Here is a 25,016-nt window from a genome sequence, read left to right as displayed (position 1 = left end):
CCATAAAAGCATTGCCCTTTCTCCAAGTTTTACACATGTTCTCTCTCTAGGTGGTCGTACTCTCCAGATCCTGAAAGCAAAGATGTCTGATGGGGGGAAATACAGCTGTGTGGCTGTCAACCCAGCAGGAGAAGCCCAAAAACTTATTTATCTTACAGTATATGGTTAGTAGAATATAGAGTTTTTGTATTATATATTCACTCGTTATAAACTTGGATATTATGTCTTTGCTAAACTTTTCAGCAGTTAGGAAAATCCTTGTTTATAATTATGTACTGATATGGAGCTATGGTGATTCCAGTGGTTATGAATTACAAAGTGGTTTACTGTCTTTTTTTTATTACAAACATGCACTTAGAAAAATACTTGTCAATCTTGTTCTTGAGGTGCAGCTGTTCACATATAGGTAGAACAGATCGTTTAATCCTAGTTTTTTGTAAATCCTGTCTTGTGGACTCGTGCCCTTTAACATTTCTGTTATGCCTGCATGTGAGGTAATTTACTTTTATCTGATTTTTAGTACCTCCCAGTATCAGACACAGCAGTGGGGATCTTCCAGTGGTGTTAAATGTTCAAGTGGGCAAATCTGTTATGCTGGAGTGTGAATCTAATGCAGTGCCTCCTCCTGTCATCACCTGGTACAAAAATGGACGGCCCATCGCTGAGACTGCCAACTTGCGTATATTGGCGGATGGACAAATGCTGCAACTGAGAGAAACAGAGGTGTGTATTAGAAAAGATTATTAGCTTTGGGCTTACACTGAAGGATGAATCTAAGTCATATCTATGAAAATGTTACTTAAAGGCTGTAAAATTAACCACTGTTTTAGTCAGAAATGTCTTATCTTAGTGATGTGTTTTGTAATGTGTGTGCAAGCACCACTCACATTTACTTAAATAAAAAATCAAAAAATAGCCTCAAGTAGTATACATCTTTCTTTCTGTCTGTCAGGTATCAGATACAGGCCAGTATGTCTGTAAGGCCACAAATGTTGCTGGTCAAGTGGACAAGAACTTCCATCTCAACATCCATGGTGAAAAGCAAAACAGAAACTACTATATAGAACTACTATATATATGCATATGTACTGTATTTGTTTTTTAAACTAAATTTTAATATGCTGATTTAGTGTCCAATACACATTTCTTTTATTTCTCTTGTTAAAAAAAATATTTTAAAAACATTTTTCTGCTTAAAAAACATTTTTCAAATATTAAAATTAAAATAAATGAACATGCTTATCAAAAATAATAATCATATGTCAATAAACATTTGTATATACAGTATATCGATATATAGAGTGTGTGTGTACAGTTTATACGTAAAATATTGTGCATTATGTATTGTAAAGAATTCAGTATATTTTGTTCTATATTTTACTCTTATTTACATAGAATCAGTATACATTTTGATATTCAGCATAGTGAGTAGTGATCATTAAAATCTTGTTTAAAATGTATTTAAATAATTTCCCCACATTTTGACATGATTGGTTTGTTCAGCTTATTTCTGTTTGTGTTACAGTAAGTCTTTTATCAAACTTTGTCCAGTTCCCCCCAGGCTGGATGGCCCAGCAGAGGAACGTGTGGTGGAAACCATCAGTAATCCTGTCACCTTCGCCTGTGATGCTACCGGCATCCCTCCTCCCTCTCTCACCTGGTTGAAGAATGGCAGAGTAATAGGTGAGATGGACTAGTTACAGGTTTCTTAAAGAGAACAAAAAAATATAAATAGTCATAAATTGCTTACCCTCACCTTGATCCAAAACTGTGACTTTCTTTCGTCTGCAGAACGTAAAATGGTGATAGTAAAAGTTTTGGTTCCCATTAACTTCCTTGCATTTTACTAACAAAAATTATAATGAAAGTCAGTGGGAACTGAAACTCTTAATCAAAATATGTCTAATGCTTGTTTTTATTGTCTTCTTGTAGAAAATTCAGAGTCTCTAGAGATGCATATCCTGTCTGGGGGCAGTAAGCTGCAGATTTCCCGCTCACAGTTATCTGACAGTGGCACTTACACCTGTGTAGCGTCCAATGTAGAGGGCAAGGCCAGAAAAAACTACAATCTTGTGATACATGGTACAGAATATTTATCAAACAGACATGCATTGAGTATTTTTAATGTTAGACCAATTTATCGTCCATATTGTGCTTTTCAGTCCCGCCAAACATCATAGGATCTGAGTTACCCAGTGAGATGAGTGTCCTGCTGAACGACAGCGTCCAGCTGGTGTGCCGTGCTGAAGGAACTCCTACCCCTGAGATCCAGTGGCTGAAGGACGGGATGACAATTAGCAGAACTGCACAGAAGAACATCAAGTGAGTGTCATTATGTGTCACTATTCAGTGCGCATACTGTTTTTTCATAGTGTTTTTGTGTAATGATACAACACAAGTTGAGAGTGAACTTTTCTTCAGAATCAGCTCTGATGGCAGCACACTGACTGTAACAGCCGTCCACACATCTGATAGTGGAAAATACACATGTGTGGCCACCAATCAGGCCGGAGAGGAGGACAGAGTATTCAACCTAAATGTCTATGGTAAGTTGTATCTTTATAGGACTCGTCATTATTGATTTATGTATTAAACATCTTTTCCCAGACATCTGATAGCTGTACGTCTTGTTCCCAGTTCCTCCTCTGATCCAGGGGAATGGGCCTGCTGCCAAGGAACTGACCGCAGTGCTGGACAGCTCAATAAATATCGAGTGTGTAGCTAGTGGTTCTCCACCTCCGCAGCTCAACTGGCTGAAGAATGGTCTGCCGCTTCCAGTGTCATCTCAGATACGCCTGCTGTCTGCTGGCCAAGTCCTCCGGTAAGATGCTTTACAAGGTTAATTCTCTTTTAAACCCCTCAGTTAAATCTTAATATGCTTTAATTTTAGTATAAATTCTTGCATTTTATTTGATGAATAGATTCCTGCAATGCAGTCAGTTACAACTATAAATTAAGTACAGTAAAGAAAGTAAAAATAAAGTCTCAGGTTAGTGCACACTGTAAGAAATGCTGGGGTCAACTAAAGCCCCTTTAAGACAAGTCATTTCACTCAGTGGCCATCTTTGAAACGCCTCTCTAGCCATATGCTCGGGCATTCTGTCTGAAACATCAAATTCTCCAAAACTGTTTGCCAAGCTTATGATTACATTACATATTTGGAATCACCAATAAAATTAGACAACAACCAACTCATAAGTTTCATTTCTAAATGTTTGAATCAAACTAATTTGGCATTTATTCAGGTTGCCCGAGCTGATACGCATGTGCACTCAAAAGAACGAGATCAAGACACTAACCTCATTTATGACCGTGTTACACATTATCATCCGCTGGATAATGATTGTCTGATCACCCTGCTCCTCTGAAGTAAATTACAACTTGGTCTTGATGGTGAATCTTCTGCAGAAATAACAGCAACTCTTTGTTTTATTAGCTTGTGGGCTTTGCTGTCACATATTGCTAAGTAGTTGCTGTCATGTGATGTGCATTTGACAGGATGGACTGTACCTCGCGTTAGTTTCATACAGATTTCAGTATAAGAGACATACAAATTTTTAAGTATAATTGGTTCATTAAAAGGTGCATATTTCAAGCTTTATGTGGACATATTTCTTATGTCTGTAAAGTAAATATTCGCTTAGATTCCAGTGTGTTTGTTTTGTGACCACAAAAATTAAAGCACACGTCTTCCTCTCTGAGAAACATCAGTCTTAAGCGAACAATGATCGGCTCCTGTGCTAGAAAGCAGGACTTCATTCGCCATATTCTTTACTTTTCCCCATTTAAATCTATACAGGTGAAATGTCTTATGTGTTCTATATTATTTGGTCTAACACACTTCCTTCATGTTGTCCCAACACAAAAAAATCGATTAAATCGAAAAAATCTATTTTTAATAGTTAAAGGTGCATATTTTAATAGGTGATCTTAATAGTAAAAATACTAAACTTCATACTTGCACAAAGTAATAAAACTTCAGCCGAGTGGAAAAATAATCCTCTTATCAATCAAGTATCCATATTTTGCTGGTGACAGGTGTTCATTTCTCACCCTGAATAATAATTAAAGTTTTTTAAATTATTATTTTTTGTTGTCAGAATTGCTCGTGCACAGGTTTCTGATGGGGGCAGCTATACTTGTGTGGCCTCCAATAGAGCCGGAGTGGACAACAGACACTACACCCTACAGGTATATGGTGAGTAAATCTGTCTGTGTGTATTTTCATAGTTAAAATTTAGGGGTATTTACTGTTAAAACATTCATTTTGATTAAACCCACATGGAAAGAACCTATATGAGGATATATGAACATATATGAAACCTATATGCAGTATATATGCATATATATGATAATATATGCAAAATTGAGGTGCATAAATGTGCAAATACATATAGGTGTTCTATATTGCTTCTTTATATCCACATATAAGCCCTATATGTACATACAAGATATGTCTCCTATATAGCTCATATCTCACTTTGGCAATTGTGTTACATGATGCCTAGCTCATATTTTCTATTATGAAGGCAATGACTAAAAAAATGCAGAAAAGTTATGTATGTGCGAACACTTGGAACTGGTATCACATGTAATTGGCATGTTATGGAATTTAACTTTGGCAAATAAAAGAGAGGAGATGGAAAGCTATGATGTCTACAAGTTTTCCTGAAACGTTTGCAAGGTCAATTCTTTGGATAAAGATAGTGGAAAAGAAGGAAAAGTATAACTAAATGGTTTGTCGTTTTTTTTGTTCAGTTTTTTTGTCTCATTTTTGTTCTTGTACTATACTTTTTCTTGTACTATTTGATTGTTCTTAAGTAAATAAAAAATGTCAATTTCTATATTTTGGGCTTTTATTTATGTTGTCTAGCAGCTATGGATTTTAATAGTTTTACTATTATATAGGTAAACATATACAGTAGGTGTACATATAGGTGAACATATATGCACACACACATATATATGTATGTATATATATATATATATATATGTATGTATATATATATATATATATGTATGTATATATATATATATATATATATATATATATATATATATATATATATATATATATATATATATATATATATATATATATGCATACATGTACCTATATAGGTACATGTATGCACGTATATATGTACACATTTATGTACACATATGTGCATATATGTACATATATTATGTGAAAATGACCAATTTTATATATGTCACATATATTAAAAACCTATATTAAAACATATATGTTTATATAGGTTCTTTCCGTGTGGGAAAATATATAAATCATTGTTATTATTATTTTAAACCTATAAATTTGCTGTCATTCTTCCTAGTTCCTCCAAGTTTAGACGGGGCAGGCAGTACAGAAGAAGTAACAGTTGTGAAAGGAAACACAGCTTCGTTCATCTGCATTGCTGATGGGACACCCAGTCCAGTCATTACTTGGCTGAGAAATGGTGCATCAGTACCTAAAGATGCTCATATCTCGCTCCTCAACCAAAACAGCACTATTCAGATTGTAAATGTGCTGGTCAACCACACTGGACGCTACACCTGCACTGCACATAATCAAGCTGGAGATGTGAGCCGCCACTTCAGCCTCAAAGTACTGGGTGAGTGAAAGATCAACAAAATGAAACAAAAAAGATTCTTTCTTCGGACTCATCAGCATCTATCCCATCTCTCAGACCCTCCACGAATCAACGGCTCGGGTGTGCCTGCTGAAGTCTCTGTGGTTGTGAATCATGTTCTGGAGCTGCTTTGTGAGGCTGATGGCATACCTTTACCCACACTCACCTGGCTGAAGGACGGCCGGCCGCTGCCTCAGACAGAGAGCATACGGCTCCTCAGAGATGGAGAGATGCTCAGAGTTGCTTCTGCTCAGGTTAGAACTGAGAATGTGATGTAAAATGAGACGTAACATTCTTGATTCTGTGATTAAAGGGATAGTTCATTCAAAATTAAACATTTACTCACCCTTAAGTGGCCCTTTCTTTTTTTGAATACAAAAGGAGATATTTAAAGAATGCTGAAAACCTGTAACCATTGCATTGACTTATACCTACAAATAATATGGATGTCAATGATTAGAGTTTTCCAGCATTTTTCTAATTATCTTCTTTTGTGTTTAACAGAAGAAAGAAACTCATACATAAGTAAAGGTTAAGCAAATGACTGGTGGACTGGTGGTGGAATATACCTTTAAATAATGTCTGGACTTATTTTTGTTTAGGTGGAGAACACCGGCAGATACACCTGTTTAGCCACTAGCCCTGCCGGAGATGATGATAAAGAGTTCCTTGTTAGAGTACATGGTGAGTTTTTAAAGCAATTACTGTAAAACATGACAATCAAATTAAAATGTGGCCTTTCCTACAGTAACTCACGAAATGGTAATCTGCTCCAACAGTCCCACCCAATATTGCTGGAGACAGAGGTGTGCAAGATGTGTCTGTCCTCCAGAACAGACAGGTCACCCTGGAATGTAAATCAGATGCAGTTCCACCTCCAACTCTCACCTGGCTTAAAGACGGTGCACATCTAAAGGTATCGGTGAAAACAGCATTTAATGTTATAGTCTGCTATGAAATTGTGACACATTTATTTAATTTAATTTAACTTTATTTATTTTATTCTATTTTACTTTATTTTATTCTATTCTATTTTATTTTATTCCATTTTATCTTATTTTATGTTATTCTATTTTATTTTAGTTTATTATATTCCATTTTATTGTATTCTATTTGATTTTATTCTATTTTATTTTATTCCATTTTAGTTTATATTTTTATTTATTATATTTACTTTATTTTATTCTATTTTATTTTATTCCATTTTATCTTATTTTATGTTATTCTATTTTATTTTAGTTTATTATATTCCATTTTATTGTATTCTATTTGATTTTATTCTATTTTATTTTATTCCATTTTAGTTTATATTTTTATTTATTATATTTACTTTATTTTATTCTATTTTATTTTATTCCATTTTATCTTATTTTATGTTATTCTATTTTATTTTAGTTTATTATATTCCATTTTATTGTATTCTATTTGATTTTATTCTATTTTATTTTATTCCATTTTAGTTTATATTTTTATTTATTATATTTACTTTATTTTATTCTATTTTATTTTATTCCATTTTATCTTATTTTATGTTATTCTATTTTATTTTAGTTTATTATATTCCATTTTATTTTATTCTATTTGATTTTATTCTATTTTATTTTATTCCATTTTATCTTATTTTATGTTATTCTATTTTATTTTAGTTTATTATATTCCATTTTATTGTATTCTATTTGATTTTATTCTATTTTATTTTATTCCATTTTATCTTATTTTATGTTATTCTATTTTATTTTAGTTTATTATATTCCATTTTATTTTATTCTATTTGATTTTATTCTATTTTATTTTATTCCATTTTATCTTATTTTATGTTATTCTATTTTGTTTTAGTTTATTATATTCCATTTTATTTTATTCTATTTGATTTTATTCTATTTTATTTTATTCCATTTTATTTTTATTTTATGTTATTCTATTTTATTTTAGTTTATTATATTCCATTTTATTGTATTCTATTTGATTTTATTCTATTTTATTTTATTCCATTTTATTTTTATTTTATGTTTTTCTATTTTATTTTAGTTTATTATATTCCATTTTATTGTATTCTATTTGATTTTATTCTATTTTATTTTATTCCATTTTAGTTTATATTTTTATTTATTATATTTACTTTATTTTATTCTATTTTATTTTATTCCATTTTATCTTATTTTATGTTATTCTATTTTATTTTAGTTTATTATATTCCATTTTATTTTATTCTATTTGATTTTATTCTATTTTATTTTATTCCATTTTATTTTTATTTTATGTTATTCTATTTTATTTTAGTTTATTATATTCCATTTTATTGTATTCTATTTGATTTTATTCTATTTTATTTTATTCCATTTTAGTTTATATTTTCATTTATTATATTTACTTTATTTTATTCTATTTTATTTTATTCCATTTTATCTTATTTCGTTCTATTTTATTTTATTCTATTCTATTTCATTTCATTTTATTCCATTTTATTTTTTATTTTATTCTATTTTATTTTATTCCATTTAGTTTTATTCTATTTTATTTTATTTTATTTTATTACATTTTATTTTATTTTAATTTTTTCTAATATTCACAGCTTTTATAGCTTCAATAAATAATAATATAAATATAAAAATAATAATAAAAAATAAATTATTTAAATATATAAATACTAAATACTTAACTTTTTTATTTTATTATATTTTAAAGTATTTTATGTATACACACTAATGTGTACTGTCTCTTATGCTTGTTAATTTTATTTTTGAAATATTTTTACAATATACAAAAGCTCTTCTATTTTGCTATGCCTAATATTTTTTCGTGGAAACTGCGATACATTTTTTCATGTTTTTTGATCATTACAAACTTAAAAAGTGCATTGTTTATTTAAGATAGAAATCTTTGCTTTGTCTTTTGCTTTTGTCAGATGTCTCCACGGGTGCGTGTTTTGTCCAGTGGCCGTTACCTGCAGATCAACAATGCAGTGCTGGCAGATGGTGCTCAGTATACATGCGTGGCCAGCAATGTTGCTGGAGAAACGAGACGCCACTTCAACCTTAGTGTCAATGGTGACCAGCAATTTATTTGGCATTGAAAATATTGTGGTCTTGCTTATGTGTTTGCATTTTTATATGGTTTTATTAAATATTTTTCTGCAGTTCCTCCCACAATAAAAGATGGCCCTCAGTCAGTTTCTGTTCATATCAATCAGCCGGTTGTTCTGGAGTGTGTTGTGAATGGAGTACCTGCTCCGCGCATTACCTGGAGAAAGCAAGGCTCTATCCTGGCAGGAAACAACCCCAGGTCAGCAGCACAGATCCCTTGAAAACAATTCACAACTCTCAGTTTTGTTTATGGGCTATAACAAATGCATTATATGTTTAGGTACAAGTTTGGTGAGGATGGTTCACTCCACATCCTCACAGCGCAGGTGACTGATACAGGCCGCTACCTTTGCATGGCCACCAACCAGGCGGGAACAGAACGCAAAAGAGTAGATCTGCAGGTCTATGGTGAGTGTCGAAATACAGTACTGTATTTGGACAGTTTTTTTTTATTCTTAAAACTTAGAGAATAATAAAGCTAAAATAAAATATTAATATGACATGAAAAGCTGAACTAATGAAAATTAGAAATGTTTTGCATGGTGACTAACTGAAATAAAATGTTTAAAGTACTACAATTATTAAACTGAAATGCTTTACATCTTTATTTTCAGTGGTGTTTAAATTTAAATAGAAATGTAATAATTTTCTAGAAGAAACATTTCTAATTTTTATCCAAAGTGACTTGCATTGCATTAAAACATTGCATTAGACATTTTTCTGCATTCTTCTGCAGCCATAACCTTGCTAATGCTAGCATAATGCTCTACTTTCCTTTACTAAGCCAATGTCAGTATATCATTGTTTTGAGTATTGACTTTGTTTTGAAAATGTCCTGAAGTCCACTCAAATATCCTCTCCTACTCCAGTGCCACCGTCCATCGCTGAAGGCCCCACTAATATCACTGTGACAGTGAATGTCCAGACAACACTATCCTGTGAGGCCACCGGTATCCCCAAACCCTCTGTCAGCTGGACCAAAAACACTCAAGCCCTTAACACTGACCAAAACCAGAATATGTACAGGTTCAGCCAGGTTTCCTCCCTCTCTTTATATCACCTCTTACTTTACCTTTAAACCAATGAGCATTATTACTCTTAAGTTTCAGTCGGAAAATGACTATAAAGCTAGATATTGCTCCATAACACATTAGATTCATGACTGTGTACAGTTTATCAGTTTGCAATCTGTCCTCAGGCTTTTGTCGTCGGGCTCTCTAGTGGTCATCGCACCAACAGTAGATGACACAGCGGTGTATGAGTGCGTGGTGTCCAATGAGGCAGGCCAGGAGAGCCGAGCCATTCAGCTGACCGTACATGGTGAATCCCTACTTCCACATCTGTCTAAAGCTATTTGTCAGTTCCATGGTGTCCTAATGTTTAATTTCCTCAACAGTTCCTCCTTCTATTGCGGATGAGGCCACGGAGCTCGTTGTGAGCAGACTGTCCCCGGTGGTCATCGGCTGCACTGCGTCTGGAGTGCCTCATCCTGTCCTGTACTGGAGCAAAGATGGCCTGAGACTAGCTAAAGACGGAGAGGGTTATACAATACTACCATCAGGTGAGCTTTATGTAATGTGGATGTGAAAAGAGTGTTGATGTCAATCTAAATTGAATTCAGTTTCTATTTCCTTGCTTTCTCCCAGGTCCTCTTGAGATCACTGCTGCAGATCTGAGTCACTCGGGTCGTTATTCTTGTGTGGCCAAGAACGCAGCAGGAACTGCACACAGACACGTTCAGCTCACAGTTCATGGTATGAGACATTTTTTGGGGATTACTCTATTTACCCTTTACACATTCTATTGGTTATAGGGTTTTTGGTACTGGAGGAAGCTTTAATAGTTCATTTAACTATTGCTGAAAGTACACACTTTTTGGCATATTTGCACTGCACTTATTGCGAACAATTTTAATTATAGCAATGCAGTATATGGGAACTAAATTAAGCCCTACTTTAGAGCAAGGTCTATTCCAGCACAATAGGAACTTCAGTAGTGCAAGTGTACACTGATTGGGTGAATGTATATGTGAAATTTATTTGTTCATTCATTCATTTTCCTTCGGCTTACTCCCTTATTTATCAGTGGTCACCACAGCGGAATGAACCACCAACAGTTCCTGCAAATGTTTTATAAAGCGGATGCTCTTCCAGCCGCAGCCCAGCACTGGAAAACACCCAAGCACTCTCACATTCAGACACACACTCATACACTACGACCAATTTTGTTTACCAAATTCCCCTGTAGCGCATGACTTTGGAAACCAGAGCACCCGGAGGAAACCCCCATGAACACGGGGAGATCATGCGAACTCTACACAGAAATGCCAAATGACCCAGCCGGGACTCGAACCAGCAACCTTCTTGCTGTGAGGTGACAGTGCTAACCATTGAGCCACCGTGCTGCCCATATGTGAAATGCAGCTCTACAAGTCCTCAATCACATAACTTATATGTCTACGTTCATACTATGTCCCACTGTTTTTATTATCATGAAACACATGAAAAACAATAAAACACAGCTTCAATCACAGTGTCTTCTATCCTGCAGTTGTTGATTTTCTTTTTAAATGCAGTGCTTGATGTTGCTGCATGCTTATGTCACTTCAGAGTTCCTAATGACAGTGCAAATGCAGCCAGGATAATAATCTGGGGGAAATTAACTCTTAGAGAATCAGGCCTAAGAGCTAGCTTTCATAACTCAATTTCTGTAACTACCCAGTGTGAAAACCCCTTCTAAGTAACATTTTTAAATTACAACTTACTCTCAGAGATTTAGTAGTATACTTTTTGTTTTACTTTTATGGCCAGACAGACATTCAGTTTTACAAAGTATGCTGTATTTGATTGTACACTACTTGCTAAGTTATTTAGCGGAGGCAGTATGCCTGTTGGGGAACATTAAAATAAAAGGCTAATATATACAGTATGGCAAAAATACATATCAGACTACAATGACTGCAATGAATTGTCTATGTATATTTTTTTAGAGCCTCCGGTGATACAGTCACACCCCTCAACACTTGATGTGATTTTGAACAATCATGTGACCCTGCCCTGCAGAGCAACAGGCTCACCTCGACCGACTATCACCTGGCAGAAAGAGGGCATCAACATCTTTACCACAGGTGGAAACTAATTCTACCACTCTGTAGATCAACATCAAGCTTTACATCTAGCGTCTTAATCAATGCATGTTATTATAATATTGTAAAATATAAAATTTAATTGTTTTCTGTACATTAATATTCAGACATTAGCTTGTTGTTTTTATTCAACAACACTTTATTTATTTATTTATTTATTTATTTATTTATTTATTTATTTATTTATTTATTTATTTATTTATTTTGATCAAAATTACAATACATCTGTTTTAATACATTTTTAAATGTAAAAAATTCCTATGTAAGTAAAGCATGTTCTTGTTCTTTTACCAATGCTGGCACAATGCAAACCCTTTCATCCTCAGGAGGTGGTTTTACGGTGCTTCCCAACGGTGGTCTGCAGATCTCCAAAGCCAAAGTGGAGGATTCTGGCACCTACATGTGTGTGGCTCAGAATCCAGCAGGCACTGCCTTGGGGAAAACTAAACTCAGAGTTCAAGGTTAGGCTTACACATGGGCTGGGATGATAGTTAAACATCTGTGGAAAATGTTATAAGTTTCACTTCTCTTGCAGTTCCTCCAGTCATTTCATCTGACATCAGGGCCTACACCGTGGCATTGGATGCTTCTGTAACTCTGCAGTGCCACTCAGAGGGTTTCCCCACTCCCTCTGTCTCCTGGCACAAAGACGGGCAGCTGCTGAGTGAGTCAGTGCGCCAGCGGGTCCTGAGCTCAGGCGCACTGCAGATCGCATTTGCTCAACCTGGAGACACGGGCAGATACACCTGCACTGTTGCTAATGTAGCTGGAAGCAGCAGTCTAGAGATCCGCCTTACTGTACAGAGTGAGTCACGAGGATATTGAGATTGAATTATAATTGTAAATTAAATTACAATTATTTATTTTAGGGTTTATACTAATAATTATATTTACAATCATAATTACCTGGTAGAATAACTTGTATTATTTTTATTATTGGCATGTAGACATGTATTATGGGCATAATAAATGTTATTATGATTTATGAAGATAGATTGACTGATTTTATTATGTGAATAACAATAATCATTAAATAATGTCAATTTAAATATATACCAACACTTTATTTCCTCCCTTCCTCCCCCTCTCAGTACCTCCTTCGATCCGTGTAGGAGATTCAGAGGTGTCCGTGGTGGAGAACACCCAAGCTTTATTGACCTGTGTGGCAGATGGCTTCCCACAGCCCACCATCACCTGGGAGAAAGATGACATACCACTGACAGACACCACTGGGGAGTACACCATTCTGCCCTCAGGAGAGCTGCTCATAGACACTGCACAGGTAATCTATAAACTGCTTGCATTCAAAATGTTCACATTTTGTGACAGTTTTCTGAGAATCCTCCCTGTGTTTTTAGCCTGAGGATTCTGGGAGTTACACTTGTGTCGGAACCAACTCAGTGGGGCAGGACAGTCGCACCATTAGTCTGTCGATCCACACACATCCAGCCTTCACTGAGCTCCTGGGAGATGTGGCTCTCAACAAGGGAGAACGCCTCCTACTGGCCTGTGGTGTCACTGGCATCCCTCCACCCAAGATCACATGGGCATTCAACAACAACATCGTCCCTGGTACAGATCAACTCTCTAACTGAGCCTACAAATATTAACAATATGCATTTCCTGTAGTTTATGCTGCGTGAGACAATAGGCTGTAATGTGAGAACAGTGACTTAACATTTTTACTTCACTGCTGTACTTATTTGTACCTCATTTGTAAGTTGCTTTGGATAAAAGTGTCTTATACAGTAACTGAATAAATGTAAATTTACATTTGTTAAAGGAATAGTTCACCCATAAAGGATAAAATACTGTTACGTGTTTGAGTTGTTAAAATATTAAAAAGGATGAAACGTAACAATCAGTGAGTCTACTGATGCTGGATGAATAAGGAGAACCTACAACCACTTGTTAAGTGAAGCAAAAATTAAGTATTTATTAAACAGTAAATGTCAAACAATGAATAGAAAATGTAATGTAAATGTAATTTTAAATAATCGAATTAAACAAAGTAGGAGTGTTGCCAAAACAAAGAAATAAATATAACAAAACGATCTAATCAAACCCCAACCCACTAAACTGACTAACCAAAGAAAAATGCAGAAACAAAACCGTAATCTTCAGCACGTAGCTTAACTAAACTTCATAAGCTCAAAACATAAATCACACATGTGGCAACACCTCCTTTAACTAACTAACAAATAAATATACTAAGCTCCTCACATTACTAGAGTTCTCGTAAAGTACACAATGTTAGCCATTAGCAAAACAAAATCTCATATAATGCAATTCTCATTAACTAAAACACAGCAAATCGCAAGCAAATAAACACAAATGAACAGGCCGGCCGACACAAAGGAGGAGACTGGCTGTGAGTCAAGCGCTCCTCAAGAACGGCGCAAGCGCACGGCTTTTATACGGAGCGGACCCGCATCTGATTGGTGTGGTGATGGTGATTGACAGCTCCTTTGACCAATGGTTGCACACCTAAAAACAGCACAGGACACACAGCGGAAAAGAGAGAGAAGAGCACGCTAAACAGAAAACAAACAAAACATACGTGAAACGTAACAATACTCACTGTTACTCATCCTTGGTTTTAAAGCTTTTTGAGTTTTTTTGTTCTGATAAACACAATAAAAGATATTTTGCAGAATGTTGGAAACTGGTAACCATTGACATTAATAGTATGAAAAACAAATACTATGGAAGTCAATGGTTACAGGTTTCCAAGATTTTTCCCTTATTTTTATTTTTTTTAATTGTGAAAGTTTCTGCGTGGTGGACTATTCATATGTGATGTCCTAAGCTAGCTGTAATTTTTACCCCCCAAACACTATCCTGAATACCCTAATTTGTGTTTAACAGAAGAAAGAAACTCAAACATGTTTAGAACAAGTGAAGAGAGAGAAAATAGTGCCAGAATTTTCATTTTTAGACTTAAACTGTAAGTAAACTTTTGTTTAAGTATCTGTACATTATTTGAGTAGTTTAATATTACAAAATTTTACTTCACAACATTCCAAATTGAAAAATTGTAATTGTTACAGCACTTTGTGAGAATAAAGTAATACAAGTATTGTTTCTGCCCACAGCCCAGTATGATCATGTTAATGGCCACAGTGAGCTGGTCATTGAGCGTGTAAGTAAAGACGACTCTGGCACTTACACCTGCGTGGCTGAAAACAGCGTGGGGTCTATCAAATCTCTGGGATTTGTGTATGTTAAAGGTAAACATCTCTACTTCTATTTTCTGATGGCTTTTCTTCTTAACTTAATCTAAAAAAAAATCCTTTTCTCTAGAGCCACCGATTATAGATGGAGATGTTCATTCAAATCGCATTGAGCCCCTGGGAGGGAATGCTATACTTAATTGTGAGGTGCGAGGAGACCCTCTGCCCACCATCCAGTGGAGTAAAAAGGGCATCAATGTGCAGATAAGCAACCGGATTCGGCAACTTGACAATGGATCTCTAGCCATCTACGGCACAGTGGTACACAAACACAACTTGATAATAGACACAACACAAGTGATAGTTCACCCAAAAATAAAAATCATTTACTCTCCCTTGTGTAGTTTTAAACATCGAGTCTCTTTCTCATGCCACAAAAGAAGATATTTTGAAGAGTATTGGTAGCTGGAACCCATTAACCTCCATAGTATTTTATTTTCCTACTATGAAAGTCAGTCATATATTCTTTTGTGTTCAGTTGAAGAAAGAAACTCGTGATGGGTGAGTAAATGATTTACAGTTTTGGGTGAGCTATCCCTTTAATTACTCTGTATTTGCCCCCATTTTAAACTATAAATAATCAGTAGGATTGTATTTTTTTTAGAGTGAAGATGCTGGAAATTACATGTGCGTGGCCACAAATGATGCAGGAGTGGTGGAGAGAACAGTCACATTAACTTTACAAAGTAAGCGTTAAGTTCAGAGCTCTCCTGCGTATATGAAAACCTTAAGAATACAGATGAAATAGCACTGTAATACTGTAATAACATAAGCGCTATCCTACAGGATCTCCAACCATCACTGTAGAGCCAGTAGAGACGGTGGTAGACGCCGGTTCCACAGTGGTGCTAAACTGCCAAGCAGAAGGAGAGCCTGTGCCTGTCATTGAGTGGTCCCGTCAGGGTCGGCCTTTGCTGGGTAATGAGCACATCACCGCACTCAATAATGGCTCTTTGCGCCTCAGAAGTGCTCAGAAAGAGGACACAGCGGAATATGAGTGTGTGGCCCGAAATCTGCTAGGCTCTGTGCTGGTGCGCGTGACCCTCACAGTGCGGGGTGAGCTAAACTGCACTTTTGCTCTTGTAGTCTGTAGTCGAACTGTTTGAACTGCAGTTAGAGCTTTCATGATAGGTGATTATATTATGTGTTGTGAAGTTCATGGAGGTTTCTCTGAATGGATGGAATGGGGAGCCTGCAGTGTTTCCTGTGGTGCAGGAGTGCAGAGGAGGCTGAGACAGTGCAATAAACCATTTCCTGCAAACGGAGGACGCCACTGTGTTGGATCAGCATCTGAAACACGCAGATGTCAAGGCAAACCTTGCCCAGGTCAGTCATCTTATATTTTAATTCCTTTACGTGCTGTACTGTATTCATAAGTGGTGTTTTTATGGATAAAACAGTGCAAGTGATAGACGTTTAAAAGTATTATTCTTTTTGGGAGAAGCCTGCGTTATTTAAAAAAAATACAAAATTGCTATTTAAGGGCCCTAACACACACCCGGAACAATAAGATGCAAGATTTGTATGGTGCTTTTTTTTTTTGCTATTTTCAGAGCAGCGCAACCCTAATTTTCACATTTTGCACCAGGTTGTTTAAATAGCTGATCCTTTTGCGCCACTTTGTTGATCTATGGGTGTGACTGTCTAAAAAGGAGTTCCAAAAGCGAGTGTGTTAAGGCATATTGTTGGTACTTTTTTTTTGAGGAACCGAAATAGGCAGCGCCATTGACCAACTAAAAGCTGGTCTAAAGTCCAGAGCAGAGTTTGTTAGTTATGCACCTACACATAAGATGTTCAGCAGTACACAAATATCTTTACATATGAAAAAAATTTAAGGATTAAAATATAACAAAAATTATTATGCTTCTTCACCTCGGGGGGCTTTTTTCAGTTTATTCATGATAATTTGCATTTGTATAATGTTATTATTATTATCAGTAGAATTTATTATATGCTTATTTATATTTGTTTTAATAAAAACAAGTTTATATTTGTCCACCTGTCAGGTTTTGGAGACGTATGCATCACCCTATAGGACATAGGGAGTGTGTTTGGATATAACTCAGTTTTTTGACCATATATTATTGTTTATTTATTTGTTTGCTGGAAATTTTGACTGAATTTAGAAAGAGTTTTGAAATAAATCTTTGCGCTTAACAAACTAAATTAAATATGTAGGCGAATGGATGTCTTCAGTAGAGTGTGTACAACACCGTTTCCTTATCCACGAAAGTAAAGGAGTAAAGAGAAAGTAAAGAGGCCAAATGTAGGAGGCTAGTTCTTTATGCTAGTGCTGCAGATGGTCTGTTTAACTGTTTTCTCGCTAGTGAAGCGTTCAGTTTTTCTACTTACAAAGTCGCCATGTAAATAGCAAATGCACCATGGCATGGCACAAATGGACTCTTAAAGGCAATGTGAGATGAGACTCTGATTGGTTTAATGCACGTTATTCTCAAAACACACCCATAATTCATTAAGAGAATAAGCACAACCCTGTGTAGACCATGCGCCGGGGTGCAAAGCCTTTTTTTCCATCCTTAAAATAGCAAAGTCAAAATTTGCTAGGGATATGAATCATTTTTAGTTTTTTTTTTCAACAAGGGCTTTTTAGACTTTATTTTTTGGTAACTGAATACCCAATTATTATTTCTGAAGGATCATGTGATAATGAAGTCTGTCATAAGTTCAGCCTTTTTCATTACATAAGTAAATTCCAATAAAAAAGTAATTAATTTATTATTTTACTCATATTTTAAGGTATTTTTATTTTAGTTTTTCTTTAAAATTGTAACATTTTAGTAACTTGTGTTTCTCACATTTTTATTAGTTTTTGAGGTTTTCTATTGTCTCTTTAGTTTTAATCTTTTTTTTAGGTTTTAATATTTTAGTGTTGATGCTTAAATTTATTTATTAATGAATTGAATTGTTATTATTTTTTGTTTAATTTCTTCTGCACCTCCAAGAGTTCTTCTTAACAACAACAAAAAAAAAACAATAATGTAGAGGCTCGTTTGCTTTGTTTTCTATGATTGGAATCATATTCTTTGTCCAAATAGTGGATGGTAGTTGGTCAGAGTGGTCCTCCTGGGAGGAGTGCTCTCGCACCTGTGGTCAGGGTAACAGGACAAGGGTCCGGACATGTAGCAATCCTCCTGCCCAGCATGGAGGAAGAGCCTGTGAAGGCAAAGCAGTGGAGGCCATCATGTGTAGCATAAGACCATGCCCAGGTGAGTGAATAAACATATCTTCTTCTGCATTTCCATTTCAGCCTTTATCATTCTGACTGGTTTCTTATCTGTCAGTGGCGGGAAACTGGGGTGCCTGGTTGCCTTGGAGCCCTTGTAGTGAAACTTGTGGCAAAGGGATGCAGACAAGACTCAGACTCTGCAACAATCCTCCACCTTCATTTGAAGGGCTGTCGTGTGAAGGACCAGACACACAGACACAAGTGTGCAATGAAAGGAATTGCCCTGGTGAATGAATAGTGATAGAATTGACATTTCTGTCTAAGTTGACTTGCTACTGAATGATTATTTTATTTATGAGTTTCAACAGATCAATCAAAAATTTTCAAAGCACTGGCTAATATTCTCGTCTCTTCTTCAACAGTGGATGGTAAGTGGTCATCCTGGGTAAGCTGGGGGGCTTGTAGTGTTTCTTGTGGAGGCGGTACAAGGCAAAGGACACGTATCTGTGCAAACCCTGCACCCCAACACGGTGGACGGCAGTGTGAGGGAAATGACATTCACATTGACTTCTGCAACAATGAACCCTGTCCCAGTGAGTAAATGCATTTTACGTATGGAAAGCACACAGACACAATGGTGTAAGGAAGCAAGCAATAACTACAAATAATCTCTCTTCACAGTTAATGGAAACTGGGGTCCATGGAACAGCTGGGGCAGTTGTAGCAGAACCTGCAATGGGGGTCAAATGAGACGCTACAGAACTTGTGACAATCCTCGACCAGCGAATGGAGGCAGAGCATGCACTGGATCAGACTCACAAATTCAGAAGTGTAACACAGCCAACTGCCCTGGTAAAACAGTCATACACACACATACACACAGTGTCTGTACATTACCTTTCAAAAGTTTGAGGCAGTGGGATTTTTAAAACTATTTTAAAGTCTTATAGTTCTCTTAAGTTTAATTAAAATATAATTTTATTTCAAAGTTGTCTTTATTCCTCACCTACAAGTAGCAATGGAGTTTTCAAAGATTAAAAGCAATAGAACCAATTGATTCCCAAAATAATTCAGTGTTTTTGAAGTGTCAAAAATGGTAAATGCAGAAACTGCATGGATTAAAATTGACTTTTTCAAACTGTAACTGTTAACTATAACTTACCAAATGCGCTTAGCTTATCATCATAAAACTTTAAATATACGTTTCTGCATATGTGTTCTTTTACCAATTTTAAGACTTATGATATTATTTTCCATTGTGGGCTCAGCTAAACCAGGTTGTCCGCAGGGTCTTAAAAAGTTTTAAATTTCAAAAACAAAATTTTGGGCCTTAAAAAGTCTTAAATTCACAGAAATATTGTCATGTAGGTCTTAAATCATTTTAAACAGGTCTTCATTTTAAAAGTGGTCAAAGTAATGCTACCCAATCGGGCTGACACCCATCCAATCACCAACAATCTATCTAAATATATATATAGGTTTATTTTTATTGCAAAGAGATGATTGTTTCACAACAGCTGTTAGACATTTTACAGCAAATCAGAAAAAGAAAACTAAAAACAATTACACAGTGAAAATAACAGCAATATATCTCTTTACATAATCTTCCATTTACACAAAAACTATTTACAGAAGAAAATATGAGTGGACATAATATTTATAATGAAACTTAAGGTTTTATAACAGAAATGCATTATGTTGAATAGGAGTTATAATTCCTTTTTGCTATTGCTAGCATTTTGCTTAGACAGGCTTTTCTTTGGGAGAAACCCAAATATACATCATATTATAATATGAAACCCATAATAATACATCATTACCTGCAACTCGTTTGTGTACTGACTGCATGTGCTAGGCTGTGTACTACATCAATAAAGTTTTTAGTCTTTTAAAAAACACTGTAAATAGCCAGTGTTAGTAAATACAAGACTATTTGTGAAATCAAGGCATGACACTGTATGACAATGTTTCAGATGACTGTTCTAGAGCCTACAGCTAATCAATCTGTCAAATTCTCGAGTGCAGTACAGGTCTAAAGAAAATTATAAATGATAAATGATCTTAAGTAAAACATACATTTATAGATATGGTTTATAAGTGTATAAGAATTTCACTCACCTGGGAAATAGAGGCCACTTGAATGGTTTGTGAGCACAATTAAGTGCACACAGCATGCCATATCACCTGATAATTGTAGGAAGTAATTTCCAAAAGGCATTTGACGGTGTAAAGCCACATAAAACAAAACAAAAATATGATGTATATGCAGAGTTCAGCGGCTAATCAGCCTGAATCAGCTGAGGTGACATGACGCGACCAGCAAGACCTAGCTGTGGCCTCGCCCTAAATTATGCAGACTCAATATAAACGAAACGGATGAGTTATAAAAAAAATTCACCCCCTCACAGTTGCATTGAAGGGTAATATTAGCTAAATGCACTAAAACCATCTTTGTACCAGGCTGTAAACATGTTTTTATCAGCTGTAAATTTGGCCAATTTAGCTTTTGCTTTACAAATGTCTCATTAAAACATCTCACAAACTCATAAAACTGATCCAAGATTAGGTAAAAACTAGGAAACCTGTTCAGTGATTTGCCACTGGGGGCAAATCACAGCATGTAGTGAACCCACATTATTGAGCACCTTTTTAACAACTTTCTGCTCTCTCTATGTTTGTGAAGTTGATGGCAAGTGGAGTTCATGGGAGTCCTGGGGTGAATGTTCAGCATCCTGTGGAGGTGGAGAACGGACACGTGTCAGACTCTGTAACAGTCCATCACCTAGCAACAGTGGTCGCCCCTGCCCAGGAGACTCCACCCAGTTGTCAAGGTGTAACTTACAGCCATGTCCAGGTACATTTTCAACTATGTATGTATGTATGTATGTATGTATGTATGTATGTATGTATGTATGTATGTATGTATGTATGTATGCATGCTGTCTGTCTGTCTGTCTGTCTATATATCTATATGTCTAACTATCTGTCTATCTATCTATCTGTCTGTCTGTCTGTCTGTCTGTCTATCTATCTATCAACAATTGAAATCAGTGTCTGGTCATGTTGTTCTACAAGTTGACCTACCTGACAAAGCTAATACATGTAGTATTTGACAGATTTATATTGCTGTGGTGGATGTACTAGCAAAACCAATATCTACACAAGACAATAGAATAAGAGAAGTGGACATCACACATTATATGCTACTCTTTCCAATAACTGGCTACTTTCCAGCTCTGGTTTTAGGTTAGCTACTAATTATATTAAATTTACCTCTTTTCTCTCTAAGGTGGTCCTCAGAAAGCCAGAGGAAGTATCATTGGGAACATTAATGATGTGGAGTTTGGGATTTCCATCCTCAATGCCACCATCTCCAGCAGTTCTACTGGAGGAAGAGTTATACAGGCCACCATTACTAATATACCAAGGAGTCTGGGTCAGTCTTTGCTTCTGAGTTTTTGTTTGTTTGTTTTTTAAAAGCTGCAATGTGTCATTTTTAATATCCCAGACTATTATAAATACTATTATAAATACACTACAAGTTTGAATTTATCAACCAATAATGTGGCAGTGAGGTTTTAGTTTAAAGACTATTCATCAACATTTAGAAAAAGAAGGTTGGTGTTGTATATTTGTTTTTTAAATTATCAGGCCCTGCTATGAGAAAGCTGATATCCATCCTGAACCCAATATACTGGACCACAGCACAGGAGCTGGGTGAAGCTGTCAATGGCTTCACCCTCACTGATGGCATTTTCAGACGTGAGACTCAGGTGGAGTTTGCCACGGGTAAGAGAAATCACTGGGATGTTTAGAGAATCTTCAAATGATGTTTTCCTCATTGAAATTACACTTGCATTGATCTTAGGAGAGATTCTTAGAATGACCCATGTGGCACGAGGGCTGGACTCAGATGGGGCGCTTCTACTGGACATTGTAGTAAATGGACACATACTGCAGCTGCCCTCCAACGCTGACATCAGTCTCAAGGTAGAAGCTCCAACACTGAATTCATTCATGTTTTAATCACTTAAAAAATGTATACTGCACAATATAAGCTTAATCACATTAATATATCTGCAGGACTACACTGAAGACTATATCCAGACAGGTCCTGGACAGCTGTATGCTCTGTCTACACGGATGTTCAGTATAGACCGGGTGAGTGTGCCCTACTCCTGGAATCATACTATCACATATGGACCGTCGAGAGGAAAGATGCCGTATTTGGTGCAGACGCTGCACGCTTCAGCTATCAATGCTTTGTACCGTCCACTAGAAGAGATGCTGGAGTTTGCCATCCATGCCACCATTGCTAAAGGTATGGTACACAAATAAAATACTTTTTAGTTTTTATGTACACTTCTATTATTATCTTTTTATTAACATACAATGGATGTTTTTTAATTGATTTGGCTAGTATAGTAATAGTCGGCTAGTGTTAGTAGCAGGTGTTAATAGCCCCTTTCACACCTACAGATTAAATTACAGGTAAATTTCCATGAAGAGACAGTGTGTGAACAGGCCCTTTTTTAAATTGGGGAAAATTTGTTCACAACATTTTCTGGAATTAGTTGTAAGATGCCAGAATTCTACTGAAAAATCCTACTGGTTATTTTACTGCAGTTTTTAGGTGCTATGTTTTCTAATTTCACAAATTTTCTAACTGTTTTCTCTCTCTTTTTTTAAATAGCTTGCAAAAAACTGCCAAATTTGTATACTGTTACATTCCCAAACATCAAACAAACTCTCATATTTTATACTTTAGCTCTTTATTAGATTCAGATGATTTTATTTTTGTGTATGTTTTTTTAATGAGTATTAATGAGTATCCTTCTCCAATTAAAACATATTTTCTTCCTCAGGAGAGAGAAGTAATCAGTGTCCCAGTGGTTTTCAACTGGACCCTACTGGCCCATATTGTTCAGGTAGATTCAGTATTTATTGCTTCTATGTGTAATGCAAACACTAATGTCCCATTGTTGATTGTACATGGAATTTCTTTCACTGAGCTTATGTCCTTGTCCATTTTCCTCATGAAGATGAGAACGAGTGCGTGGGTGGAAACCCCTGCTCGCATGCCTGCCACAATGCTATAGGCACATACTACTGTTCCTGTCCCAGAGGACTCACCATCTCAGCTGATGGCAGAACATGCCAGGGTATGACACCGTCTTTAAGCTCAAATATTATTTCACAGTATTTGCGATTTTACTGCATAGTTGATCAAGGAAAATGCAGCTTTGGTACTACTTTTATTCACAACTTTTTTTCTGTAGTGTATGATTTGTATTTCTCAGCTGAGCTGTTTCTTTCACGTCTGTTTCCTTTAGATATCGATGAGTGTTCACTGAGTGGGCATATGTGCCATGATGGACAAGACTGTGAGAACACCATTGGCTCATATCGCTGTGTGATGCGCTGTGGGAGGGGCTTTAGGAGGACAGCGGATGGGCTGAGCTGCTCAGGTACAGGATTTTTTTCACTAGTTTAGAGTTTAGTTCATGTTATTTGGAGGTTGAATATATTGTGAACGTATGTACTTTTATATAGCATAATACATCATAATTTAAGAGTTCACCAAAATATTAACATTTCTGTGATAAATCGACCTTTTTTCATTAAAGAAAACGCATTTTAAGCTGGAATTGTTGTCTTTGGTATTGTAATTTTTTCACAGTCTAATCAATTTTCAGGAGCCAGAGGCATTTTAATTTAATACATTTTATTTTATTTAATATTATTTTTACAAGCTATTGACTATAATTTTTTTTTATTTTTTATAAATTACCAAGGACCACAGTTTTGCCTAAAATCTTCTTTATTGTTTTACTGAAAAAAGTCCACAACATCTTGGCCTGAGAGTGGGTAAATGTTCATTTTTGTATGAAACCATCCCTTTAATGCTATCTAGTTTTCATTTTATATATATACTGTATATGACTCTGTTTTTCCAGATATAAACGAGTGTCAGGAATCAAACCCCTGCCATCAGCACTGTCTAAACACCATTGGCAGCTTCCGCTGTGCTTGTGAGCCGGGGTACCAACTCAGGAATCGGCGCTGTATTGGTATGTTATAAACCTGTCTCCAGGTTTTAATTGCACAGTTGCATAGATTTACTAACCACTTTAAGTGCTGCTTCTTTCTCCTCAGACATAAATGAATGCAAACAGAGAGTGTGTCGCTCAGATCAGCAGTGTAAAAACACACGAGGTGGATACACTTGCATTGACCTCTGCCCTACTGGCATGACTAAAGGAGGCAATGGCACATGCATAGGTTTGTTGCTTCTGTTTGTGGAAGAGGGCTATTGTGATTAGGGGTGCATGATATTGGAAAAATCTGACATTGCAATATTTTGTTTTGCTGCAATATATATTGTGATATGAATATAATCTCTCCAGAGGGTTTCAATAACTTTATTTGGGAAGATTTCATTCATTTAGATTGACTAGGATGATAAATAAATAAATAAATAAATAAAAGGTTTTCTGTGGAGTATTCAAGTACAGAAATTGAACAATCATATGTAAAATAACACGGTCATCATTGTACAAATAATTATAAAAAATACATACATTTATTAATATCTTATCTGATATATTGTTCAGCTCTAATTGTGATGCCCAATACAATAATATAAATTGATAGACATTGTATTTTATTATACATACATGTAAAAACATTTTTATAAATTGTAAAAATATTAGTTTTTTATATTATTGCTTATTT

General features: G+C 35.5%; 1 protein-coding gene across 1 annotated transcript in view; it reads left to right on the top strand.

Moving 5' to 3' along the window:
- Window positions 1-25,016, top strand: part of hmcn1 (hemicentin 1) — a 134,288-nt gene that overhangs the window by 101,929 nt on the left and 7,343 nt on the right. The window contains exons 59-102 of the mRNA XM_056480757.1: window positions 51-164; window positions 521-723; window positions 953-1,034; window positions 1,552-1,683; window positions 1,933-2,082; window positions 2,163-2,322; window positions 2,422-2,546; window positions 2,638-2,821; window positions 4,101-4,198; window positions 5,337-5,615; window positions 5,691-5,887; window positions 6,236-6,317; window positions 6,413-6,549; window positions 8,539-8,680; window positions 8,771-8,915; window positions 8,997-9,124; window positions 9,586-9,742; window positions 9,915-10,036; window positions 10,113-10,277; window positions 10,363-10,470; window positions 11,706-11,843; window positions 12,188-12,322; window positions 12,397-12,666; window positions 12,953-13,143; window positions 13,220-13,433; window positions 14,957-15,091; window positions 15,165-15,355; window positions 15,699-15,780; window positions 15,881-16,150; window positions 16,250-16,420; window positions 18,151-18,321; window positions 18,397-18,567; window positions 18,704-18,874; window positions 18,963-19,133; window positions 20,965-21,135; window positions 21,571-21,717; window positions 21,933-22,070; window positions 22,150-22,271; window positions 22,365-22,602; window positions 23,147-23,209; window positions 23,324-23,443; window positions 23,615-23,749; window positions 24,239-24,352; window positions 24,438-24,563. Of these exons, the coding sequence (XP_056336732.1) occupies window positions 51-164; window positions 521-723; window positions 953-1,034; window positions 1,552-1,683; window positions 1,933-2,082; window positions 2,163-2,322; window positions 2,422-2,546; window positions 2,638-2,821; window positions 4,101-4,198; window positions 5,337-5,615; window positions 5,691-5,887; window positions 6,236-6,317; window positions 6,413-6,549; window positions 8,539-8,680; window positions 8,771-8,915; window positions 8,997-9,124; window positions 9,586-9,742; window positions 9,915-10,036; window positions 10,113-10,277; window positions 10,363-10,470; window positions 11,706-11,843; window positions 12,188-12,322; window positions 12,397-12,666; window positions 12,953-13,143; window positions 13,220-13,433; window positions 14,957-15,091; window positions 15,165-15,355; window positions 15,699-15,780; window positions 15,881-16,150; window positions 16,250-16,420; window positions 18,151-18,321; window positions 18,397-18,567; window positions 18,704-18,874; window positions 18,963-19,133; window positions 20,965-21,135; window positions 21,571-21,717; window positions 21,933-22,070; window positions 22,150-22,271; window positions 22,365-22,602; window positions 23,147-23,209; window positions 23,324-23,443; window positions 23,615-23,749; window positions 24,239-24,352; window positions 24,438-24,563 (6,765 nt within the window). The remainder of the gene's footprint in view (window positions 1-50; window positions 165-520; window positions 724-952; window positions 1,035-1,551; window positions 1,684-1,932; window positions 2,083-2,162; window positions 2,323-2,421; window positions 2,547-2,637; window positions 2,822-4,100; window positions 4,199-5,336; window positions 5,616-5,690; window positions 5,888-6,235; window positions 6,318-6,412; window positions 6,550-8,538; window positions 8,681-8,770; window positions 8,916-8,996; window positions 9,125-9,585; window positions 9,743-9,914; window positions 10,037-10,112; window positions 10,278-10,362; window positions 10,471-11,705; window positions 11,844-12,187; window positions 12,323-12,396; window positions 12,667-12,952; window positions 13,144-13,219; window positions 13,434-14,956; window positions 15,092-15,164; window positions 15,356-15,698; window positions 15,781-15,880; window positions 16,151-16,249; window positions 16,421-18,150; window positions 18,322-18,396; window positions 18,568-18,703; window positions 18,875-18,962; window positions 19,134-20,964; window positions 21,136-21,570; window positions 21,718-21,932; window positions 22,071-22,149; window positions 22,272-22,364; window positions 22,603-23,146; window positions 23,210-23,323; window positions 23,444-23,614; window positions 23,750-24,238; window positions 24,353-24,437; window positions 24,564-25,016) is intronic.

This window comes from Danio aesculapii, chromosome 20 (genome assembly GCF_903798145.1).
Source record: "Danio aesculapii chromosome 20, fDanAes4.1, whole genome shotgun sequence".
In the NCBI taxonomy this organism is placed as follows: Eukaryota; Metazoa; Chordata; class Actinopteri; order Cypriniformes; family Danionidae; genus Danio; species Danio aesculapii.
The sequence above is the reverse complement of the archived record's forward strand: the minus strand, read 5'-3'. Positions and strand labels throughout refer to the sequence as shown.